We start from the raw sequence: 23,215 nt of genomic DNA on the forward strand, positions 1-23,215 counted from the left end.
ACACTTATTCACCCCCCCCCCACTCTTAGTGTTCATTCATTCCAACAATTGGTATCAGAGCCTAGTTCCTCGAAGGAAGCCTAACAGCTTGAGGAAGATTCAGGATAGTGAATCAATGGACTCTGGTTTTTATAGAAACAACTCACTGTGGCATTTGAAGATTTAGATACAGCAATAAATGAAACAAATAGCCTAAGAATAAATCTAAGAGATGTTGAAGACTTCATTGAATCATTGAAGGAAAAGGCGAACACATCCAGAGAGAAGAGAAAGGAGCTTATGGACAAACTCAAGGAGAAAGAAGACCAAAACAGTGATAACCAAGTCTTAAAGGACAAGATAGATGAATGTGAAAAACTTGCTAGAGTTAATGCAGTCTTGAAGAATGAAATGCAATCCATTGTGATGAATTTGACAAAGGAGATTGAAGACAGGAAGAAGAATGAGGAAAGATTGACTCAGTCATTAAAGAATAGATTTGATGAATATTGTAGACTAAATTATGAAAATGACCAGCTGAGGCTTGAATTGATACAATCCAAGAATAATGAGTAAGAACTTGAAAGGCATATCATAATTTTGAGAGATGAACTTACCACTACTAATGAGTACAAGGAAAAAATCAAGGTTACCTCAACTAAGCTTGATGAGATGCTACAAAGTCAGAAGAGTGGAGATGACAAGCGAGGACTTCGATATGAGAAAGGAGAAAGCTTTGGATCTAGTCAAAGCAATGCTAAACCTCAGCAACAAAAGAATAAGAGGTCTCCAGTAAGACAACCTAATGCTCATAAATTCAATGGTAAATGCTTTGTTTGCAATAAATTTTGTCATATGGCAAGTCAATGTAGAAATAGGGCAAATCAGAATAGTTCATCTCCGAACAATGTTTCAATTGCAATAAGTATGGTCATAAGTCAAATGAATACAAAAGTATGGAAAATAGGAGAAATATGAGATGCTATGTTTGCGAAATATTTGGACACATTCCTAATAAATGTAGGTCAAGGAGAAATCAAGGCAATTCTAGGCCTAATCAGAGAAACAACATTGTTTGCTATGCTTGCAACAAATCCAGTCACATTGCAAAATTCTACAAAAGCAAGAATATGAACAAGAATACTCTGGTAGACAAGAACAAGTTAGATGATAAGGGAAAAGAAAAGGTTGAAGAGATCAGAGAGTTGTACAAGAAAAAATGGGTCAAAAAGGGTGATTCAGATGCAGTGAATGGGTCCACACTTGATTCTGGTGCTGGAACCTCATCCAGTAACTAAGGCACTTGGCCTTAGGGGGAATCTTTTCATGTAGATCCAAAAAACCCCCTATCTGAGATATGTAACTGGCTACAGCAAGTTGTAGATGATTGTGAATGATTGTACAAATGATCCTAAAGGATTTACGAAAAACTTCATGTCGATTTGAGACTCTGGAATAATATTCATGAGATACAGAACATCCAGAAGAGTTAGGGTTGAGCATTTATTATACCTAAAAGTTAGGTATGTGGTGGATAAAAGGGGCAATTTAACTCTCATTTCTCACATTGTGTTCAAAGCGAAAAAGAGGGAGAGCTTGGTGAAGAAGACTATGCAGTGATCCCAGTGCTTTGAAGAGATTCGACGAAGATTTCTTACATCCAATTCGAGACTAAAAGGTATTTTCCAGAGTTCAAAAAATATCTATTTATAGCCTAAACTCGACAATGGCATCATCTAGTGCGGCGACTGTTGGTTGTTGACATTACTGATAGGGAAAGGCCAAAGTTTAAGAAACACCCATATAAATCAATGGAAGATGATCCGAAAGGAGCATTTTCATCCATTTTCTATGGTGTTTTGCATGTTGAAGATATTAGGGTTTATATCTATTGCAACATTGAAGAGCTCAGGAACACTCAAATGATGGAACTTTATACTGAGCACATGATAGATGTCATGGGAAACCTAAAACCCGAATTCAAATCTCTACATGACAAGGGTTTCATTCAATTCATAAACTTTCTAGTTTTTTACGAACCCAAATGGGTTAGATACATTATGAGAAGAGTTCATGACGAGCTTATTTGGCTTGAAAAGTTGTACAAGATCACAAAGCGGGCAATTAAATCCATAACATGTTTGAATGCAATCAGTGAAGTTCCTGGCCTAAGGAATGTAAAGAACTATGCTGTAACAAAGGCAACTGGTTCTCGACATGATGGGAGATCAATGACAACTAGTGACATTATTGAATACGACGTCAGGTTTGCATCCATGGTGACGACCTACAAGGTCTACCAATCTAGCAGAGACAACCCAGTATCTGGTACAACCATTTACACTGCCTACCAAATTCTCAAAGAAGACAAGTTATATGATATGTGTGAGGTGCTCCAGAGTGAGCTCATGAACAATCTGAAGAAGATAAAGCAAGACAAGAAGCATGTATTTAAATTTGGTACCTTGATTATCTGCCTATACTTCTATTTCATGAATGAGGTCCCCGGTGTAGGCAAAGTTCAATGGGCCTATGACAGACTGATGGCGGTGAATATAAAGGAAGCTCTAGAAGGTTTAGGAGATGCATAAGCATAGAAAGATATTCTATGGGATACTTCAAAACCTTTAAAAGCATGATGCAAAGCAGGGAAAGGATCCCTAAGGAAATTATGGAGAAGTATGAAGACTCCATATGCTTCATCATGGACACCGACCAATGCTTAATGGAGGCTATTGAACCCAAGACAACATAGATCATGCCCATGGCATATGAGGTTGATGGTAATACTTTTAATGCGTATTCTCAACACCTTTTGAGAAAACCAGTGGACAAAATAGAGGAAAGATTTGAGATATATAAGGAGAAAATCTTGAGCCTACACTCCCAATTCACCAAACTTGGGATGCAGAGGAGAGTGAGGAAGGAAGTGGAGCAATTGGCAGAGGATATGGGAATTACAAAGGAGACAGTCTAAAGAGCCAAAAAGAGGAACATCTTGAAAGATGAAGATATGGTCAAACCAAAGAAGACCAAACTGGAAACTCCTTCACCAAAGCCAAGGCAAACAAGGAAATCAGCACCTTCCTCCAATGCTCAAAAGCTTGTCCCACCACCAAAGCCTCAATCCAAGCCATCTGGTGAAGCTGAGAAGAGGATTAAAGGGAAACCAGGAAGATTTTGTGTGGTAGCCAATATGGAAGAGGAGATTGAATCAGATGAAGTAGTGGGAGAAGTTAAGAAGAGTGTTACTATTGCCAGGGTTGTAAAAAAGAAACCATTTGGAGAAGGTCAGCCTAGTGAGAAGCCAAGAGTTGAAGCTGAACAATCTGGCATAACTCTTAAGCAAGTGAAAGAAAAAATAATAGAATAAGGTAATCTCAAATTACTTTCTTAAATTTTATGATCAATTGGATGAGAAAGGGAAGAGATCACTAAAAGAGGCTACAATTGTATATTTAAATAAGTATAGCAGGGCACTTATAGAAATTGCATCTGAAGTTCCCAAAAGTTTGTATGATATTTTGGATTTGAGAAAAGAAATGGCTAGAATAGAAGAGGAGAGAATAAGGGAATATGAGCTAGTTCAACTCTGTTTGGTAATTGCCCAAATAGAAGTTGATAGAATTATTAAAGAAAATAAAGAGAGATTAAGAAGCAATACAAGAGTAAATAAAATAATGATTGGCAAAAATGAGGAAGTACGCAAGGAGTCATAGGAAATTTTGAGGGAAATACTTCAAAAATATAAGTATGATGTAGTTCCTAAGAAATCTTAGGAAAGTGTTCAAAAGTTTGTTCCAAAAGTCCTTGGGATGCCACCCAGAGGAGATGGAGCCAAAAATTGTAAAACCAGATGAACAAACAGTTGAACAAGTTACTGATGTAGATGATATTGATGACAGTCAAAAGATTGCAGACTTAGGTGAAGCAGCTCAGAATCCTTTGATGATGATTATTGATTTAGAGAAGAAAGTTGAGGAGGTTGGTAATGAGAAGGGAGACGATACAGAGAAGGAAGAGTATGCGAAGGATGAAGACAAAGATGAACATATTCTAGTGGCAAGAGACACTATGGAATCTAAAAAGGGCATGCAAAAAATAAGCAACATAGACTTCATCCAAGGCCCTATCAATCTTAATTCCTTATCACTAGTTCAAGAACTTAAATTTGTGGCAATCACCCAAGCTAAAGCCAGTGAAGACTTATTGAAGTCCCACACTGAGGAAAAAGAGCTTATATCCTTAACAACAAGTTTTCTTAAGAAAATTTTGCCATCTTTCAAGCAAGACACACTTGACTCACCCTTCGGCAAGCTGAGAAGTATGGTTAAGTTAGTGGACTCCCATTTTGAATCCCTAGAGAAAGCTACTGAAGTAAAGGCACTAAGCCATTTCAATGCCAAGAGGTTAAGGACAGTTTTGAGGATGGTTGAAGGAGATAGGATTAGTCTGATTACTGGTGTGAAGGGAATTCAAGAGGCATTGGATAAAGGAGGAAAAATCTACAAGTCATGTCTTCTATTGTTGAAGTTCACTATAGAGCTTGATAAGAAGATCAAGGAGTGTGAAGGAAAACTGGCCAGTAGATCTCAATCCTATTCCCCCTAGGCCATTTTTGCTAGTCATTATGAAGCTTAGGTGATGCTTATACTAGATAAAATCAAAATCCTAAATCAAGAGAAAGATAAAATAGTTGGTAGAGTGGGAGAGCTAAGGAACCTAATCACTCCCCGGTTGGATACTCTACTTAGCAGTTAACGGGATGCCATGAATGCACTGAATAAGAGTGTTCCTTCAAACCTCAGGGGAGCAAAAATGCATGCATATCTATTCAGTGCACTCATCAACATTTTGGAGAACCTAAAGAAAGATTGGATGATCACTTGCAGTCCTTGAGGGCTATTTTTGCAGACATCTTCATTTTTTTGTAAGTTGTTGCGTATACCCTTGTACATAGAATTTTGAGTGAACACCTACCTTTGCCATTGATGTCAAAGGGGGGGAGAGAGACAAGTGACAAATTTTGTATATTCTCAAGGGGAGCCTCTTCAAATCTTGAATTTTTTAAGTTTTGAAGTTTTGCAGTGTATGACATTTTTGGTTTGACACGATCATTTTTCACTAAGTGTTGTCATCAATGCCAAAGGGGGAGATTATTGGCAAGAGACATTGTAGCGAAAGAGAGAAGTTCTTGAGGAGTGTTTTAGTGTTGTCATTGTAGACACTTAAAAATAATTATTTTAATTATTTTTAGTTCCTCACATAATTAATTAATTAATTATGTTAATTCAAATTCTCCTCACTATTAATTAATTATAATTAATATTGTCACTATAGTATGTAATTGATTTATTTAATAAATCAATCTCTCTTTTTATTCTTCTAAAAATTAAATCCTCACAAATATCCCTCTTAGCTAATTAATTTCAATTAATTAGTTAACCCACATGATTCCTACAAATCATCTTCCTAATCCATCATTAACCTAATAAATTCTTCTAGAAATTCCCTAAACTCACTTAATCTTATTCTTCTAATTTTTAATTCCCTCCACTCATTCTCTCTCCTATTCAAATCCTCCTACAAATCCTATCCCACCTAATCTTTCCTCTAATCCCCCTCCTAATGAGTTGCTAGTGGCTAATCATCATGATTAGCCACAAAGTCAACTCCTTGTCCCCTCCATCCAACCACTATCTTTAAATGCTCTTTTCCTAGGTGAATGTGAGATTTTCAAAATCTCACATTCCTCTAGGCATCCCCTCTCCCAATGAATTTTTAATTCCTTCTTATTCCTCCAATCCCCATAATCATCCCTTTTTGGAGAATTTTAAATTCCTCCTCCCCATTCTTCAAGGAATGTCACACCCCTTGCTCTTCTCAAGGCACATTGGGAAGTCTTCCCAATGCACCTTGAGGAGTGTGGAGACAAGAAATGCCTTTAAGGAATATCTCTTGGTCTTCACACCCTCTCTTGGGCCTTGTGTGAGCTCACAAGAAATCCTATCCCTTCATCTTGAATCCATCCTAACCATCCATTTTTCCTCTCCTCTTCCTATAAATTGAGGACTCCATCCCTTCATTCACCATCTCCAAGCTTAGTAATCTTATGCTGTCATTTTGAGCCTAGAAAAATCATCTTAGAAACCTTACCATGTCAAAATCATCTCTCATCCATACTTAATCATCTCATCCCTATCATCCCTCAAGATCCATCTCATTTGTGCACAACATTGGAGAGCCATCTACATCAAGCATGCAAGAGGATCACATCAAGTGGAGCATCATCCAAGGGCACCTTACTTCATCAAGCTCCATCCGAAGGAGAAGGTATAAGGTTTGTGAGGTATATGCATCTCATTCTTGTTTTTGTGTGATTCAAATTATGTCTTTCAATTCCATATGTTTCTATGATTGATTTGCATGGTTTTCTAACTAAATCCTCCTCACTAATATTTTCCCCTCTTCAGTCATTGATGGCAACTCAAATCAAAAGCTTCATTCGGAATATGCAGAATCATCCTACCGAAAGTTCAAAGTCTACTTTGCTTAAGTCTGGAAGGTGGAACATAGTGTTCGACAGAGCAAGAGTACTTTGAGTAGAACTCAATTTTGGGTGCACATTTTTTTCTTTGCAATGGAAGTGGTAGTTAATTGGATGATTGGAATATCTTAGTCCACAATCGTAGCCTCCGTTATTGATTCTCGTGCAACATTGGAGATCCGACATCGGATATTTCAGGAAGAATGAGATTATTTAGCCAATTAGTGGTGTAGCATGTTATGCAGAATCTTTAGGATGATTTTGTTGATTGGTTCCGAGTTTGAGGTTGTTGAGCCGACAAATGTGAAGCATATAATCAATTTGTTTTGCATTAGTAATCAGATTGAGCTAACTCCTTACATGTTTCATGTTTTGTAAATGTCTTTGAAGCTGACATGTTGGTGACCTAAACCAAGTGATGCGGACATATAAGACCGATCTATATGATCATTTTTATGATAGATGTTGGTGTGCAAAGATTGTATGAGCATCTGTGTGTAGTTTCACATGCGCTATATTTGGATTTATGCTCCGATGTATGATAGAACAACAGAACAAAGCAGTGTGCCAGAATAGTCAAAGTAAGATACTTTGTGCTTAACCGAAACTTCAATTTGGCATTTGTAGATGTTATTCATCAGTTCAAACATTCAAGTTATTATTTATAAACATTTGTAGGATAGTGGATCCTCTAGGGGTTGTATCCTTCTCTTGTATTTGAGCAATGAGCTCTAGGTAGTGTGTCTGAACGCATGTGCATTCCCCTTTGTAATATTATTATTATCCTTATCATAGTATTTTAATATTGTGGGTCTCAATCCCAATGTGGTTTTTCCCTTTCCGGGTTTCCACGTAAAAAATTTGGTGTTAAGGTTTTGTGCTTGGTTGTATTGAGTTTTTGCACTTTACTTTTATTCATTTGCATCGAGTGGTTTAAGAATCAGTTCAAGAAAGTTAAAAACTATATAACACTTATTCACCACCCCCCCCCCTCAATGTTCATTGATTCCAACAATCTCTATTGGAATTCATTTGAAAAGATGCACCTAAGTCAATTAACCATTCATCATTACCTTTGTGAGTGGCCAAAGCTACAATGAACACATCACCATCTTCCTTCTTTGAGTCAGAATTAGAATCAAACTTCTTTTTCTTCTTCTTTTCTTCATTAAAATCCTTATGGAAGTGTCCTGATTTACCGGAATTCTAGCAAATGACTTCTAACTTTCCAAGAAATTTGGATCTCCCTCTACTCTTAGAATTCCATGCTTCTCATTCTTCTTGCCTTTTTCCTTAGGTATTCCATGGATTGTTAGATCTTCTTTCAAACTGATGGATACCTTTCTCTGCATCTCTTCACCAAGAAAGGCTCCCACCACATCTTGATACTTCAAAATAATAGAAGTACTACCGATAGCCATAACAAGAGAATCTCATGAATCGGGCAAAACATAAAGCAAGATCTAACATTTCTCCTCCTCATCCATCTTAACACCAAGAGATGCCAATTAAGCCACCAACATATTGAATGCTTCTAGGTGGTCTTTAATTTATCCACCCTACTCCATTCTTGAGGAATATAATTTCTTCCTTATGAAAATCTAATCCAATAGAGATTTGGCTTGATAAATCTCGCCAAGCTTATTCCATAGCTTATTTAAAGAGGTCTCTTCATGGACATTGATTAGAAAAGAGTCTACCAAGCACAATTTTATTAGACCCTTAGCTTTACAGTCCATAACATCATACCGAGCGACCATAGTGGTATTTGAAGGTCTTGAGACATTCGCATCAATAACACCCCACAAATCTGGATCTATTAGCAAAGCCTCCATCTCTAGCTTCCACATCTCAAAGTTACTTCTAGAAAATTTCTCCACCTCTATTCTCCCTGACCAAATTACCATCTAAAAATTCTTGCATCAAGATAAAAAATTATCCTTTGCACAAGCTACCACTTGACTCTGGATTAGTTCAAAAAAAATAACAACCCACGGCTAAAACCAAAAGTGATCAGGCTATGATACCACTTGTAAGGAAGTTAAGTAGAGGAACAACTTCCTACGCTAACATTGAGAGGAGGGTAATGAATAAAAAATTTCAGATCCTTAAAATAGTTATAGAAACTTAACAAAAATAAACATATTCATAGGATGCATACCACAACACGATGATTTATGTGGGGAAAACCCTTTTACAAGAAAATACCCACACTCCAAAAGTCACCCAATATATTATTCAAAAATCAATAGTAGATTAAAATATACTTGTAGAGAAAGCTTTTCATGGGAGTATCACCAACCAAAGATTCAGAGGCAAATATAGCTATAAGACTCTTACACATAATCTTCATCTCACACACCTCATATATAGGAGACATGAAACTGCCAAATGGTATTACAAAACCATGGGCTAAAACCACCTAGTAAAGTTGCACCCATCTTATCTCCAATCCTAGATGACCTATGATATGTCAAAAAACACATCAACACGTGTACCTCCCTTTTATAGCTCATTTAAGTGTATAACACATTTTTATATTTCTTATTTCAGGAGACCCAACTTTTGGAGGCCATAAGTTTTGAACCGGGTGCCCAATTGACGAATTATTTGAAGCACCAAAAATCTCGTGACATGCTCTATCAAGATAAAACCCGCTATGCTAGTTACAGACATTTTTGAGTTATTTCAATGCATCTAAATTCCTCAAAATTGACTCTAAAACTTTCGTTTGTAACTTTCAAAAATGAAAATTTTAATATCTTCAAATCTAGGCATGATTTTGCAACGACAATTTACCGACATGCTTATCTAGCCAATCCAAAAAAATTTGGGAAAATTTTGGACCAGTTTATGCTTAAATGAAAATTTATTATAAATAATAACTATATATATATATATATATATGTAAAGTTGAGACACCATTTTCCTAATAGAAATAATAAATTCTAAGTAAATGACTCAGAAGAAATGAGTTCAAGCTTGCAGATCAACTAGAGCACAAGGGAAACTTAGAGGCACCCAAAGCGATTACGGACACAAGAGTAGAACTTAGTAGAATAGGATATTCTACTATATCCATGCAAAGAGGAAACAAATACATGTCATCAACAAGTCAAAGACGTGTCTAGCTCAACCATTATGCACATCAAGCAACATTAAACAACAAATCTTCATGATTTCACAAGTCACTTGGAAAAACTACTCATCATTAAATCTCAAGAAACATCAAATACAAAAGATAATTTAAAATAAAACATAATATTTGATCATTTTACAAAAATACATTGTATAAGATAAACATTTATAACAAGATACCATTCTTTATATTAATTCATAATTATATCAATAAGTCTTAATAAGATTTCAAAGAGCATTAGTTTCTAAGTGCCAATATCAACAAAATATTAAAACGCAATATAAGAATTTTGTTAAAGCATGTAATCAAAATAATATTATACATGCCTTGTCATTATATCGAGTGCTAATTGGAATAGGTCATTATGAGGCCAACAAGGAGAAATTTGCCCATTACTCAATGGGTTGATGCTAAGTATTCAAAAAAAGTTGAGTTTGGTAAGAATGTCTACAATTGAATATGCATATCAATTTACTTTTAAGGTAGAAGAGTGAACGAATAGATTATTTGAGAGAAAGTAAAGAGAAGGAGGTCATGGTGGAAAGACTAGTGGACAGACACATGGAGGGTGAAATGAAGACTTGAAGAGGAATGAAGCATCTAGTATCAGACAGAACTAGAATGAGATGGCATCTATCATTCCTGTGATCAAAATAATGGATATCAAAGAGGAAGAGGAAGATTTGGATGAGGATCTAGAAGAGGAGGCTTTCGTGGAACCCGTTTCCATTATGGAGAAGGATATAGATCATATGAGTGTAATCAACATCAAGGGAGGATAAATAGAAAACTGAAAGATAATGCACAAGTTGTACATGTAGATGAAGGTGTCGAGTATTTACATTTTAAAAATGTAAAAGAGTAGAGGTTCTTGTCACCAAAATACCCTTGTTGAATGAGGAGAAAGAACCGACTCAAAGGAAGAATTTCTTTCACATCAAATGTAAGTGTGAAGGTAGATTTTGCAATGTGATTAATGGTCCAGGTAGTATTGATAATCTTGTTTTAGAATAAATAGTTAGTAAGTTTTAGTTGGGGAGAAGGAGGAATCTGAATCCATATCAAATTGCTTGGTTACAGAAGGACCATAAAGTTTTGGTCAATGAACAATGTCTGGTAACATTCAAGATTGGAAATTATTATGATGAGGTATTGTGTGATATTATGGCTATGGATGTTTGTCATATATCACTAGGTATCATAATCCTAGTGGAATAGGGTTCTAGGTACCATAGTCCCCCTAAATTGGGCCCAAATTTAAACTTGTGGATGTGCTAGTTTCAGCTAGATGATTTATGATTTTGATATTTGAATATGATCATTGAAAGTTATCCTAATTTAAGAACTACCTTTGAAACCCTATATATGAGCATCTTTCCTAATTTATTTTAATATCCTATCATCCATCCACATTCCTAATCACTTCTTAGAGCAAGTATATGAGAGAATTTCTTCAGATATGAGCATTATGGAGCAAGTTAAAATAGCCTTCAAGTAAGTGGGCTTTTATGATTTATTTTTTCTTGTCATTTTATGGTATTACATCAACGCTTGAGGGTACTATCCAAGAAGCATCACATCATCATCGATATTGAGGTATAATCTTTTGAATTCAACATTTTACTTCAAATTTAGCCTCTTCCCTGCAGAGGTAAGCTATCTTTTTACTAATCATCATTATTGTAGGGTTCATTCCAACCCAAGGTTTGACTCAAGTAAACCCCTATATAGACCAACACCATTTTTCTCTCTTGTTGTCTCTAGGATTCGGATCTAGAAAAGAATGATTGTAAATTCAAGAAGTGCAAGCTAAGACAAAGAGATCCAAACTTTGAAGAAGCACAAACCCCTAGTCAATGGAAATTGTTGTGTGTCCAATGCGCTTTTGACAATATTTCAGGGAGATGATCTATGTCACATCCTGACCCAAAATTTGTTCATAATATTTCCATCTAACACCTTCAGGTTAGTGGCACCTATTGACAGACTAACACTTTCAGGCCCAAATTGCAAACAAAGGCTCCTCTCTTATTTTTATTTTTAGATCTATTCTCAAAATTTACATATATATTTTGTAGCCTATTGTTTATGTTGATTATTGTCAAATTTACATCTTTATACCTATTTCTTCCATTTTATTATTCTATCATACCAAATCACTCCAAAATCTATAAAAAATTAATCAATTCATTATAGCCATCTCTCCCAAAGGTTTGAAATTGTTCCTATTGATAATTATTTAATGTATTGTTGATGTGAATGGGTTTGATTCCTAGTTTGTATGTTTAGACTAGTGAATCACATTCCACCACTCTACAATAAGAAGACTAATAATGTTGTTTATGTTGCAAAGTAATTTTTCATAAAGGTGGTGAAACTACCTCATCTAATGAAGAGCATAATTTTAAACTGAGATACCAAGTTTGTAGGGAATTTCTCAAAGACATTGTGGAAGAAGTTGAGGACAAATTTGAAGTTTGGTTCTGCATACCATCCACAAACCAATGAGCAGACAAAAGTAGTGAATAGAAGTTTGGGTAACTTGTTGATATGCTTAGTATGAGATAAGCCCAAAGGATGGGATTTGATTTTACCTTGAGCAAAATTATCTTATAATAATTATGTCAATAAATGAACTGGTAAATAATCATTTCATTTTATATATTGAATTAGTCTAAGAACTACTTCGAAGTTAATAAAGATGGAGAGGGGAGGAAAGAAGAGTGTTGAGGCCAAAGAATTTGTAGAGAACTTAAAGGATTTACAACAAGAGGTGAGGAAACACATTAAAAAGATTAATATTCAATACAAGGCTAAGGAAAATTAGAACAAGAGAAATGAGGAATTTTAAATTGGACATGAAGTCATGGTTCACCAAAGAAAAGACGGGTTTCTTGTGGGAACATTTAATAAGTTGAAGATCAAGAAGTTTTGTCCATGCAAATCTTGAAGGAGCATATTTCAAGAAATTCATATGAGGTGGGGTTGCCTAATGAATTTAATATTTCACTTATGTTTAACATTTTAAATTTGATAGAGTATCATGAATGAGGAATTTAAAAAGAATTAATAGAAGCATAATAGAATATTCTAATACCTACTTTAGAAAAGAGGGAGAGAGGAAATTTTTGATAGTTGTGTGGGTAGAGGCACAAAGAATAAGCAATATAAAAGAGTATCGAAGTTAAATGGTGACAAATACATGTTGAAGATTCGTCATGGTTATATAAGGATGGGATTGATCATCTTCATTTCTCTCTAACTCCTTATATGTGATGGGATCATTTCTCAAATTACCCTGGGTGTTTGATGTGGGAGCATCCAGGGTGAAAGAGAAGTCTTGCATCACCTAAAAATAGTGTTTCTTTATCAATAAAGGCAAATATTGTAGGGTTACTATTTTTAATAAGTTGGCATTTGTATGCATATGGACATGAAACCTTACACAAACTTCTGGAATGGTGACATGAAGCCAATGGTGAAGAAATGACTTAAATATCATTTATTATTTATGAAAATCTCTTTAAATTATTTAAATTCAAATATGAAGCATTAGAGGCTTTTGATGGACCTAGAAACTGGTCAAAAATAAAAATATACTCTAATGGTACCATTTTGTGGACAATAATCTTTCCAAGATCTTTCCAATGATATATAATGACTAAATATTCAATAATCAAATCAAAAGTTATGACCTTGAGAAGTTGTACTATAAAAATTAAAATTTCAAAATGTCTTCTTGAGAAAAGAATCAATGGTTGGACTTCTAGTGGACTTTTTTCTACAGATTAGAAAAGTTTAGTAATTATTTTTTCTCTTGTTGGAAGGTCTTCTTGGCCCTAACACAAGAGCTAGGAGGCTTAAGTTCCTCACTAAGGGAAAAAAATTTATCCTTTCCTTTCTTGCTCCAACCTTCATCCTAAATTTTTGTTTTGAAGATATCCACCACTTAATATTCTCTAATCCTAGGCAATTTATTGGTGAGAATCCTCTAGCCCTCCTATTGGAAATTGTTGTCATTGATGACTTAGGTGTTGTCATTAATGTCAACCCCCAATTTGTATATCATCATTGTTTATATGCTCAATTGCGTTGCGATTGTTAGATTGTTAGTCATCAATGAGAATGCAGATGGATGATGGTTATAGATGTTCTTTAAGTTGGATGTCCATCTTATCAGTGTTTGATGTCTACACTCAATATGTTTTAATGGTGCCAATGATGATGATGATGTGTGATGTTGAAGATCAATGATGAGGATGCCACTCCAAAGGTTGCAGAGAAAACCGCTATGGAACGAGGGCTTGCAACTAAAGGTAAAAAGAAGAAACGAGCACAAGAAACAATGGTTAAGAAATGGAAAAAGGATAAGCTCCTTGGTGTTACTTTAAGAGAGCCAGTATCTCATATAATCGTTTCTAAGAAACAAAAAGTAAAGAAATTTAAAACCCCTGCAGCAACCCAGAAAATGTAGGAACAAGTTGTTAAAGCAAGCCAATCCAGCCAGAAAAGGACTCAAACAGATAAACCCTCTACAAGCAAACAACATACTAGAACCAGTCACAGGTTGAAGAATAAATTCAAGAGAAAAATAGCCAAATGAGAAAAAAATGATATTCAAAGCTCAGATATTGAAGAAGAAGAGGCTCCTAAAAGGGATTCTCCTGAAATTCCATCTCCATCTTCCTCTACTAATGAGGAGGAAAACAAAGAGCAAGAAATGTCCCCCTCTGAAGAGTTATCTGAAGAAGAGTTAGAAGGAGAATCAAGAGAGGAAGAATCAGGAGATGTGGCATTCTATGAAGCAGGGAAAGTAGCTCATGATATCACTCAGTTCATGTCAGAAAAAGAGACACGGGATGCAGCAGCAGAACAAGAAGAATATGCAGAAGAAGAGGCGCCGATTCATTCTGGAGAAATTGAAATTGAACTAATTATTGGAGATACTCCTAACCCTCAGTAGACCTACCATGAAGAACCTATTGTTGAGAAGCAGACTACTGCATCTAGGTTAGTGAATTTGGTTGAAGCTACTGAAAAAGTGAATCTAGAGGAGAAAAGGAAGAAGATTATGGTAGTAAACACAATCCACCCTCATTTTATTGGGCTTTAGTTGCTATTGAATTTTGTAAATTATTAGAAAAGAGGGAAGAATGGAAAAAGGAGAAAGAAATGTTAGAAGAAAAATTGAAGAAAGATGTAGAAATAAATAAAATGGAGGATAGAATAGACAATATTGCTTCTCTACTGCCTCAGGCAATGGAGTGTAGACCACCTCCTAGGGTATACTCCCTTTACTTGAAGGAATTGCATCTTTCTTACAAGATAAGCAGGGAGTTGTTTGGATTAAACTCATCATTAATGACCCCTAAGAAATTTATTAATGCTTGTAGTCACATAAATCTATCCACTTAATTAAATGAATATTTAAAATTTATTTGATTATTTAACCATCAATTAATAATTAATTAAATTAATATATTTAATTAATTCATCTTAACTCTCTTCTCCTATTAATTAAATAAATTATTCAATTTATTTGATTTAATTCACTTAACAAATTCAGACCATTAATTAAATAAATAAATCATATTTATTTAATTAAATATTCTCTCATATTTAAATAAATTAATATTTATTTAAATTCCCCCAAAATCCCATCTCTCACATTTAAATAAATAAATTATTTATTTAAATCACCTTTATCCTCCACCCACTTGTATTTTCCTACAAATGCAAGTTGCACAACTATTTTAAATAAATTATTTATTTAAATCACCTTTATCCTCCACCCACTTGCATTTTCCTACAAATGCAAGTTGCACAACTATTTTAAATAAATTATTTATTTAAAATCCTATTTATCCTCACCCACTTGAAACCTTTAATGGTTTCCCTTAAAGCCTTCAAACTTAATGGCTTCCTTCTAGAGTCTTCTCAAACCTTTAATGGTTTCCCTTAAAGTCTTCAAACTTAATGGCTTCCCTTAAAGTTTTCTTAAAACTTTAATGGTTTCCCTTAAAGTCTTCAAATTTAATGGCTTCCTTCTAGAGTCTTCTCAAACCTTTAATGGTTTCCCTTAAAGTCTTCAAGCATTTAATGCTTTATCTTCATTTTTCTCATTTAAATAAATTAATATTTATTTGAATATTTACCCAAATGCAAATTACACCATTTAATTGAAATAAATGATTTTATTTTAATTGAAAATACCAAAATTTCTCCCACTTGCATTTTCCTACAAAATCCACTTGCATGCCTAAACCCCTTCTAGATTCTTCTAAACCCTTCCTAATTAACCTAATCCATCCCCTAAATATTGTCACATTCCTAAGCAAATTGGAGTCACTTCTCAAAGCCCTCAAAGTCTTTGAAAAACAATTAATGCTTTGTGTGTTCAACAAATTAACCTCTAAAGTCTTCCAAACCACTTATGGCTCTTACATGGCCATTAATAGTTAATTCCACTTGCACCCATGGTTAAAGACTTTGACCTCTAACTTAACCCTCATGTAACCCATGTGTCTCTTCAAAGCATTTATTTCTTTGACTAGGGTAACCATCATGTCCCCTCAAGCATTTAATGCTCCTTATCTCTCCTCTCAAGCCTTCTCATGGTGACACTTGTCAACATGGGATTGGGTTGAAAGTCTCACATGGATTGAATATCTTTCAATCCTAACCCTTGTTAAGATTGCTCAATCTTAACCCTTCATTTCCCCATTTCTTCTATAAATAGAAGCCTTCTCCTCAACCAAAGGAGGAAGCATTAGAGTATTGTTGTTATACTGGCATTAGCATAGAGCTTTTTCATAGCATCACTATCTACACTTGCATAGAATTTGTTTATCATATTCAACCATCTTGAATCTCCATATGGCATCCATGGCTAGTGCTAAAAGCTGAGAGCTACCTTCATGTGGAACTTGGAGAGGAGAGGAACAAGGGAGGAGCAACTATGAGCATCTTGATTAGCATTTGGAGGAGTATAGTTTATCTATTCTATGTTTGTATGGTTTTTATTTCATGCTTAATATCTCTCTTGATATGCCTGTTTAGGATAATCTCTTGTTGCTAACACTAACGTTTGTTTCTTGTGCTCTTGTGTGTGTTGCCATCAAACAGATTTTCTAATCCTTTTTGCAGAGCATCAATGCTTATAACACCTCGTCTCCCCAATAGAAAAATTAGTTGTGTGAATTATATCTCCATAATTATGCCATCTCGTATACTCCACAGTGGAATCCACTACTCTCAATTTTAGACATTCACCTCGGGGCATTTATGTCCTACATTCAGAATGAGAATAACAAAGGTGAGCAAGCTAGGGAATACCTAGACATGGAGCAGATTGTTCCTTTTCCATTGAGAGCTAAAATAGGGGATCCTAATGAAATATGTTATATGTGGAACCAACTAACTATTGAACCATATGTTAAGAAAAAGATGTTATTGTCATGCTCTATGAAGTGTACCTATATCTGCAAACACAATGCACTCAATAAATCATTACAAGCAATGGTTAGTAAATTGAAACAATGAAATGTAAAACCATAGCTAATCGACTTATTGCCTCCTAGTAAATGTGAGTATGGAAAATGCTCTCATATCTAATTATGCATATTCCAGTGACTTGACTACACTTAGATGGAGGATTTGAATGATGAAAATGCATGATCTAGCAAGAATAGCATGATTAAGCTATATGAGTTCATGATTATTCTAGCATGATTAAGCTAAAATGAAGATGCAATTAAGCTAAGATTGAGCATGATAACATTGCTAAGAATGATAAACTAGAAGCTAGATGCCTATAGTAACAATGCATAAGATGAGAATGAGATGGGATCAAATGACATGAAATTGGGACCCTTTGAGCTCCCAAAATGAGGTCTATTTATAGTATTTTCCAAGGCTAGGGGTGAGGTGGCAAGAATCAATGGTCAAGATTGATCTGAAGATATCAATGGTTAAATTGGAGGAGGATGGCAAAGGGGGTTGGATTAAAGGGAACATTTGTCATATCTATGGTGACAAGTGTCAAGAGGCTTCTAGAAGAGATTACATGAAAGGGAACACTTAGTGACAAGTGTCACAAGATTCTAGAAGATGTTGGATGAAAGGGGACATGTGGGTAGGTAGAATGGGTAGGTTTAAGAATGGTTAGGTTTAGGAGTGGTAGAAGTTAGGAGAATTTGAATTTAAAAATTTAAATAATAGGAAAAGGCTAATTAATTTCAACAACTCGTGATAGATTTGTTTTAATTAATTAGGGATTTAGAAGAAATGATTTTGATGGGGGGAATTAATTAATTTGAATTAATTAATCAAAGGGTTGAAATGAACCTATTAAATAAATCGTTAGATTTATTAATAAGTGGATGAAAGGGGAAATTTAATCAAATTGCTTAGTGAATTCAATTAAATTGGGGAGGGGGATTAATTAAATAATTGCTTATTTAATTAATTATCTTCAGATCATTTTTAGGTGTATACAATTATCATTGAGAGAAGAAGTTTGTGGTGAATATGAATATATGGCAGAAACAACGGCAAGAACAGTATATGGACACCTAGCCTGTAGATGGAATTGGCTATCTAAAGACCTAAAAAGAGTGGGGCCTCATTCCCTCAGGAATTATCATGCAACACTCAGAATAGTAGCCACTTACATTCACTTGGGCCGAACTCAACAAGAAAAGTGGATACCTCTATTCTTCTAGCCACCTATATTATGGTGGACTCTTCCACACTGGGAAGAACTTCGGTGTTATGATATGGAACAAGAGAGGGACAGATGGGAGAGTTTCAAAAAGAATCAAGGATTCTATTGGATCCCTATTGCTAAGACAAGAGGAGAAACTTTTGTTGCTGATTTCAGACTGCTTACCTAGAAAGAGAATTAGAAAACTTTTGTTGGTGGACCAGCAAAACCTTCAGTTAGGGGGCATGATGAGCCTTAGTTTTATGCCTTTATTTGCAGACATTTTACTATACTTAGGAATTTTATATATTTGTTGATGAGACTTTATATTATGCTTTAATTGACTTCATGTACCTAGTTGATGATCATGTTACCTATAGTTTGGAACCTTTATTTTGACAAAACCATGAACCTTATGAATGCAAATATAAGTATTTACTATCTTTTATATGACTGATGAATGTGTTGCAATAAGTGATCATGAAATGTGGATAGGAATGCTTGTTCTAATCTTGGTGTTGTAGCTGTGTGGAAGACTCTTTGTGATGAAACGAGGCTTCATTTATAGCAACATGGCAACATGGATAGGATTGGACAACAAGGCGTGGAAAAGGTCAAGGGTTGATACAACTCGGGCACTAGTTGTTCGAGCTCATTAAGAAATCTTTAGAAGCAGTCATGATTCATTAATAGTTTTGTTAATAGTCATGTTAGATGTTAGAGCATATCTAGGGAAGATTTACAGATGTTCAAGGATGGAATAGAGTCCTAATTGTCTTAGTTCTCCTAGATTTCATATTCTAAATAAAAGCCTCCACCAAGATATTAGGAAGTGGAGCGGCTCTTGTGGAAACTGTTGCAAGGATGAATGTTATAAATCCTTCTTGTGTTTCCTAGTTAGTTAGTTGTTGTTTTGATAAAACAATGTTATGTTGTTAAACTAATCTGAATAAAGAAGTTGATTTATTTGCTAGAATAGTTAAGTCTCTAATTTTCTAATATGGTTATGCAAGCTCAATAGTTAGTTTATGTTGTATCTTTTACTCCAAAAGACTCACCCAAGGGGGGCCACTTAGTGAGGATTTTGTCTAATAATCTTTTATGCACTTTATCTTTCAAGTTGTCTAATTTTTTTTTGTTAAGTTTGTTGGCATGTTTGGAATAACTGATACAAATGGAGAATAATGACTGAACCGGTACAACACTTTTTTGAGATGACATTGTGATGAAGAGATTGAGATGGCATGATGGATGACTTTGATAAGTTATTTGTGTTTATCATTTTTTGTGTGGAGAAGATATTCCAATTCATCCATCACCAATCACTAACGACGAAATCTTTGTTGATGAAATCAGAGGTATTACATCTAGTGGACAGCTTTGTATTGCTATGCCTGATAGAGAGGTAATTACAAGTTAACTCTTGTTGATATCTTCTTCTCCTTCAAAAGTGGAGGTCCTTATGCTATTGATGAGCTTTCAAATAATGGTGCAATTGACATAGAAGTTGAAGACCAGCTCCAAGAGGGGAAGGACTCATCAAGCACACACTCATTGTCATACATGCAACATGAGTATGAATTTTACCAATTTCCTACAGATGATTCCCAAAGTACAAATATTTTCTTTTTCGGTTTCGTATCCAATAGAGAATGAATTTTATGATATTCTTATAAAAAAAAAGGAATAGAATATTTTGAGAAAAGATGATCCTATATTATTGGAGGCTCGTACTGAAAAATCAGATTGTCATCTAACTCTTTTGGTCTACCGCAGAGATCTTACCGGCAAAGAATCAAGAAACTAAGAATTAGGATCTTAACCGGTAAACGAGGAAATATTTTGATTGTATCTAGTGATTGGTGATGATTGAGGCTTTGTGTTTTGAATATGAGTTTATATCATTGTAAAATGTATATAACTGGAACCGCATCATGTTGTGACAACTGGAAGTTATGTTTATAGTTTTTGTTGAGTTTTTGCTAAGGTTTAAGAAGGGTTTAAGGATCGGTAAAGAATTCTCTTGACCGGTAATGATTTTTGGTTTGGTGGTGATCTATATCAAGTTCACATGTTGATGATAACACGGCACAAACCACATGATGTGTTTGAAATATGTTTTAGCCCATTTGGAGAGCGAATTTCTTAGGAATGTGCAAAGTTCTTAGCAGAATGTGCTAAGGGTTTGACTTTGTACCAGATCAACTTGTTGTGATGATTTATGGTCATTCAATGGCTGATATTGATTTGTAACTGATTGTAATTATCCATATGATTCTAGTGATGAGTTGTAAATATTTGTGATGATCTATGTAGTAAGTCTTAGGGTTTTGATGTGGACCTAGTTGTAAAGGTTATTTATTTCGGTAAGGTTGATGTTTTCAAGTGTCAGTGATTTTGAGAAGTGTGTGAAGTCAAACCAGGGTGTAAGAAGAACTTCCATAGTGATGTAGACTTAGAACATACTTGATCTGATACAAGAAAGCAGTGATTGTTGTGCACAGATCATTCACTATTGTTCTCTAACAATTATTGTAGCTGAAACCCTAAGCCACATTCAAACATCCCCCTAACAGGCTCGACCCTCGATATATGAGTTGTAAATCCTCTTGCGAGGTTGATCCTAATAGATCAAAGCTCCTAATAGGGCTAAGGTAAATCCCTTAACCAAGTGACTCCTAACAAGGCATCATTGTAAGTTTCTAACCGGGCTTGGCTCCTAATAGGGCACATTTCGAAAGAGTGCAAATTATTTGTGGGTGCCGATTCCCACCATGGTTTTTCCCTATTTGGCTTTCCATGTGAAAATAATGGTGTTCATATGGTGAATGTTTTCGATGTGATGGTTTGTTTTACTTTCAGTTTATGCATGGTTAATGAACACTTAATGTGCAGCATTGATATATCAGTTTAGCAGATGTTTACCAGCAGATACTGGTACTGTTAAATTACTCTAATGTTTGTCTATGTTTGATTTGGTGAAAGTTTTATGAGTCTAAGTTTTTTATTTCAAATTATTGTTAATACTGATTCACCCCCCTCTCAGTATTAACCAGAACCTCTAAGATTAACAAAGTTTCTCGATGTCTACTCCTACAGCCACGAATTGTTACTCTAAGTATGTTCTTGTAGCCACGACAGAACAGAATAGTCATTTTTGTATAAGTTAGAGGAATTTACATTTTGTTGGTAGAAGTTAGCATAATCTTTCTAAGTTATAATTTTGGAGCAAGTTCCTTTCCTATGAAGATTTATTTAGCATTTCCATTTGCTTAGAATGGATAGATATTTTCCTTGACACTCTTGGTGCATATATTTCACTATCCCATTTCAAGTTGTACATCCTTGGATTGATAAGATAAATGAGTCAAGTTAGTGGGGTTTGGATAGTTGCTTAGTTAGGAACTTGTGTCCCTAAGTTGAGTATTATGTTGTGTTAACATCCATTGTTTTTTAACCAAGAGTCTTGGTGTTGCAGGAGGTGTTGATTGGGTAATGTAGTATGTAGGCAAGTCGATAGGTTGTCAAGATTGGTCTAGAAAAAGTTATATATTTCTCTACATTGATGTTTCTATTGTTGCATCTTAGTAGATGTGATTATAAATTATTTTTAGTATCTCAATTCATATATAGGTGATGAAGTGTTCTGCAAGTTGAGTTAACATTGTTTTATCTCATGATTATGTTGTTTGGGCATCCAAATTTGAGGAACTTAGTATCAATTTGGTTGTGCCGCCTTGTTTTGATATTACAATGTGAAATAAGTATATGGAAGTTTTATTGGATGTTTGAAGAATTTTTGTATGTGGTCTACATGATAATGGTTTATATTTTTTATGTTGCACTATGTCTAAAGGTGGTTTTCTAAGTAACTTGTGGTTATCTGGTTGGAAGGGATTATTCTCTTTCTTTCGCTATGAATCTAGGGGCTTGCACTAGCAATGGAGGATGTGATGAGGTATATTTGGATCCTACTATGCCTTGTGGGGATCTTCATTGACTAAATTCATTTGGAAGATGTGTTTTGGGTCAATTGGTTAAGTGCTACATATTTCTTCTACATGTTACCTTGTTGTTAACTTTGGAGGATGTGCGCTAGTGTGTTTGATGTTTGGGGCTACTTATTAAGTTGTGATAAGTTGTTTTAGTCCTTCTCTATCTCCCAGATTGGATTGCTTTCATCACAACGATATTTTTTAGGCTGACTTATTGTGATCATTCTTTGTCCCATGTTCTGGCCGACCTAATTAGATTTTTGAGATGTTGAGGATGGTATATATATAAGATCAATTCAATTACAAGGGCATGGATTTGTGTTAATTATGAAATATGGGAAGTTAAGGCAATTAGAGTGTATGGTGAAATTTATAGAGCTAAGTTGTTCAATAGTTACTTGAGGCAACATGTCAAAAGCACCTACATTGTAAGGAGATTGTTGGAAGTTGTGATGTTGAGTAAGTATTCGTTTTAACTCATTTATTCATGTATCCTACTTGAAGATAGTGAATTTTATCAGCAATTCCTTTGTATCTTACCTTGAGTTAGTGAACCTTAGTTACAAGTTCTTTCTAGCAGCAGTGAGCTTCTTTAGGCAGTGAGCCTTAAAACATATTGCAATATCGTTCATAAATTGTGAGTTGACTCTCACATTGGTTCTTACCTTCTTGGGTTTTCCACATACATATAGTGTTATATTGTGCACTGGTGTTCATTCCTTTTTTTTGTTTTTTGTTGATCAAATTAGGGATTTTAATGTTGAATTTGAATTGTGCTTTAAAGTTTTAGTTTTATTTAAGAATAATTGACCTCCATCTTATTCTTTGGGTGTGTTCAACAATTGGTATCA

At 34.9% G+C, this 23,215-nt stretch overlaps 1 protein-coding gene across 1 annotated transcript in view; it reads left to right on the top strand.

The window, feature by feature from the left end:
- The first annotated feature begins 3,810 nt into the window (after positions 1-3,810).
- The window catches only part of LOC131857687 (uncharacterized), a 28,832-nt gene continuing 9,427 nt past the window's right edge, over positions 3,811-23,215 (top strand). Inside the window, exons 1-4 of the mRNA XM_059210388.1 lie at positions 3,811-4,560; positions 13,912-14,135; positions 14,289-14,624; positions 14,717-14,948. Of these exons, the coding sequence (XP_059066371.1) occupies positions 3,811-4,560; positions 13,912-14,135; positions 14,289-14,624; positions 14,717-14,948 (1,542 nt within the window). The remainder of the gene's footprint in view (positions 4,561-13,911; positions 14,136-14,288; positions 14,625-14,716; positions 14,949-23,215) is intronic.

Source organism: Cryptomeria japonica, chromosome 8 (assembly GCF_030272615.1).
Source record: "Cryptomeria japonica chromosome 8, Sugi_1.0, whole genome shotgun sequence".
Lineage (NCBI taxonomy): Eukaryota > Viridiplantae > Streptophyta > Pinopsida > Cupressales > Cupressaceae > Cryptomeria > Cryptomeria japonica.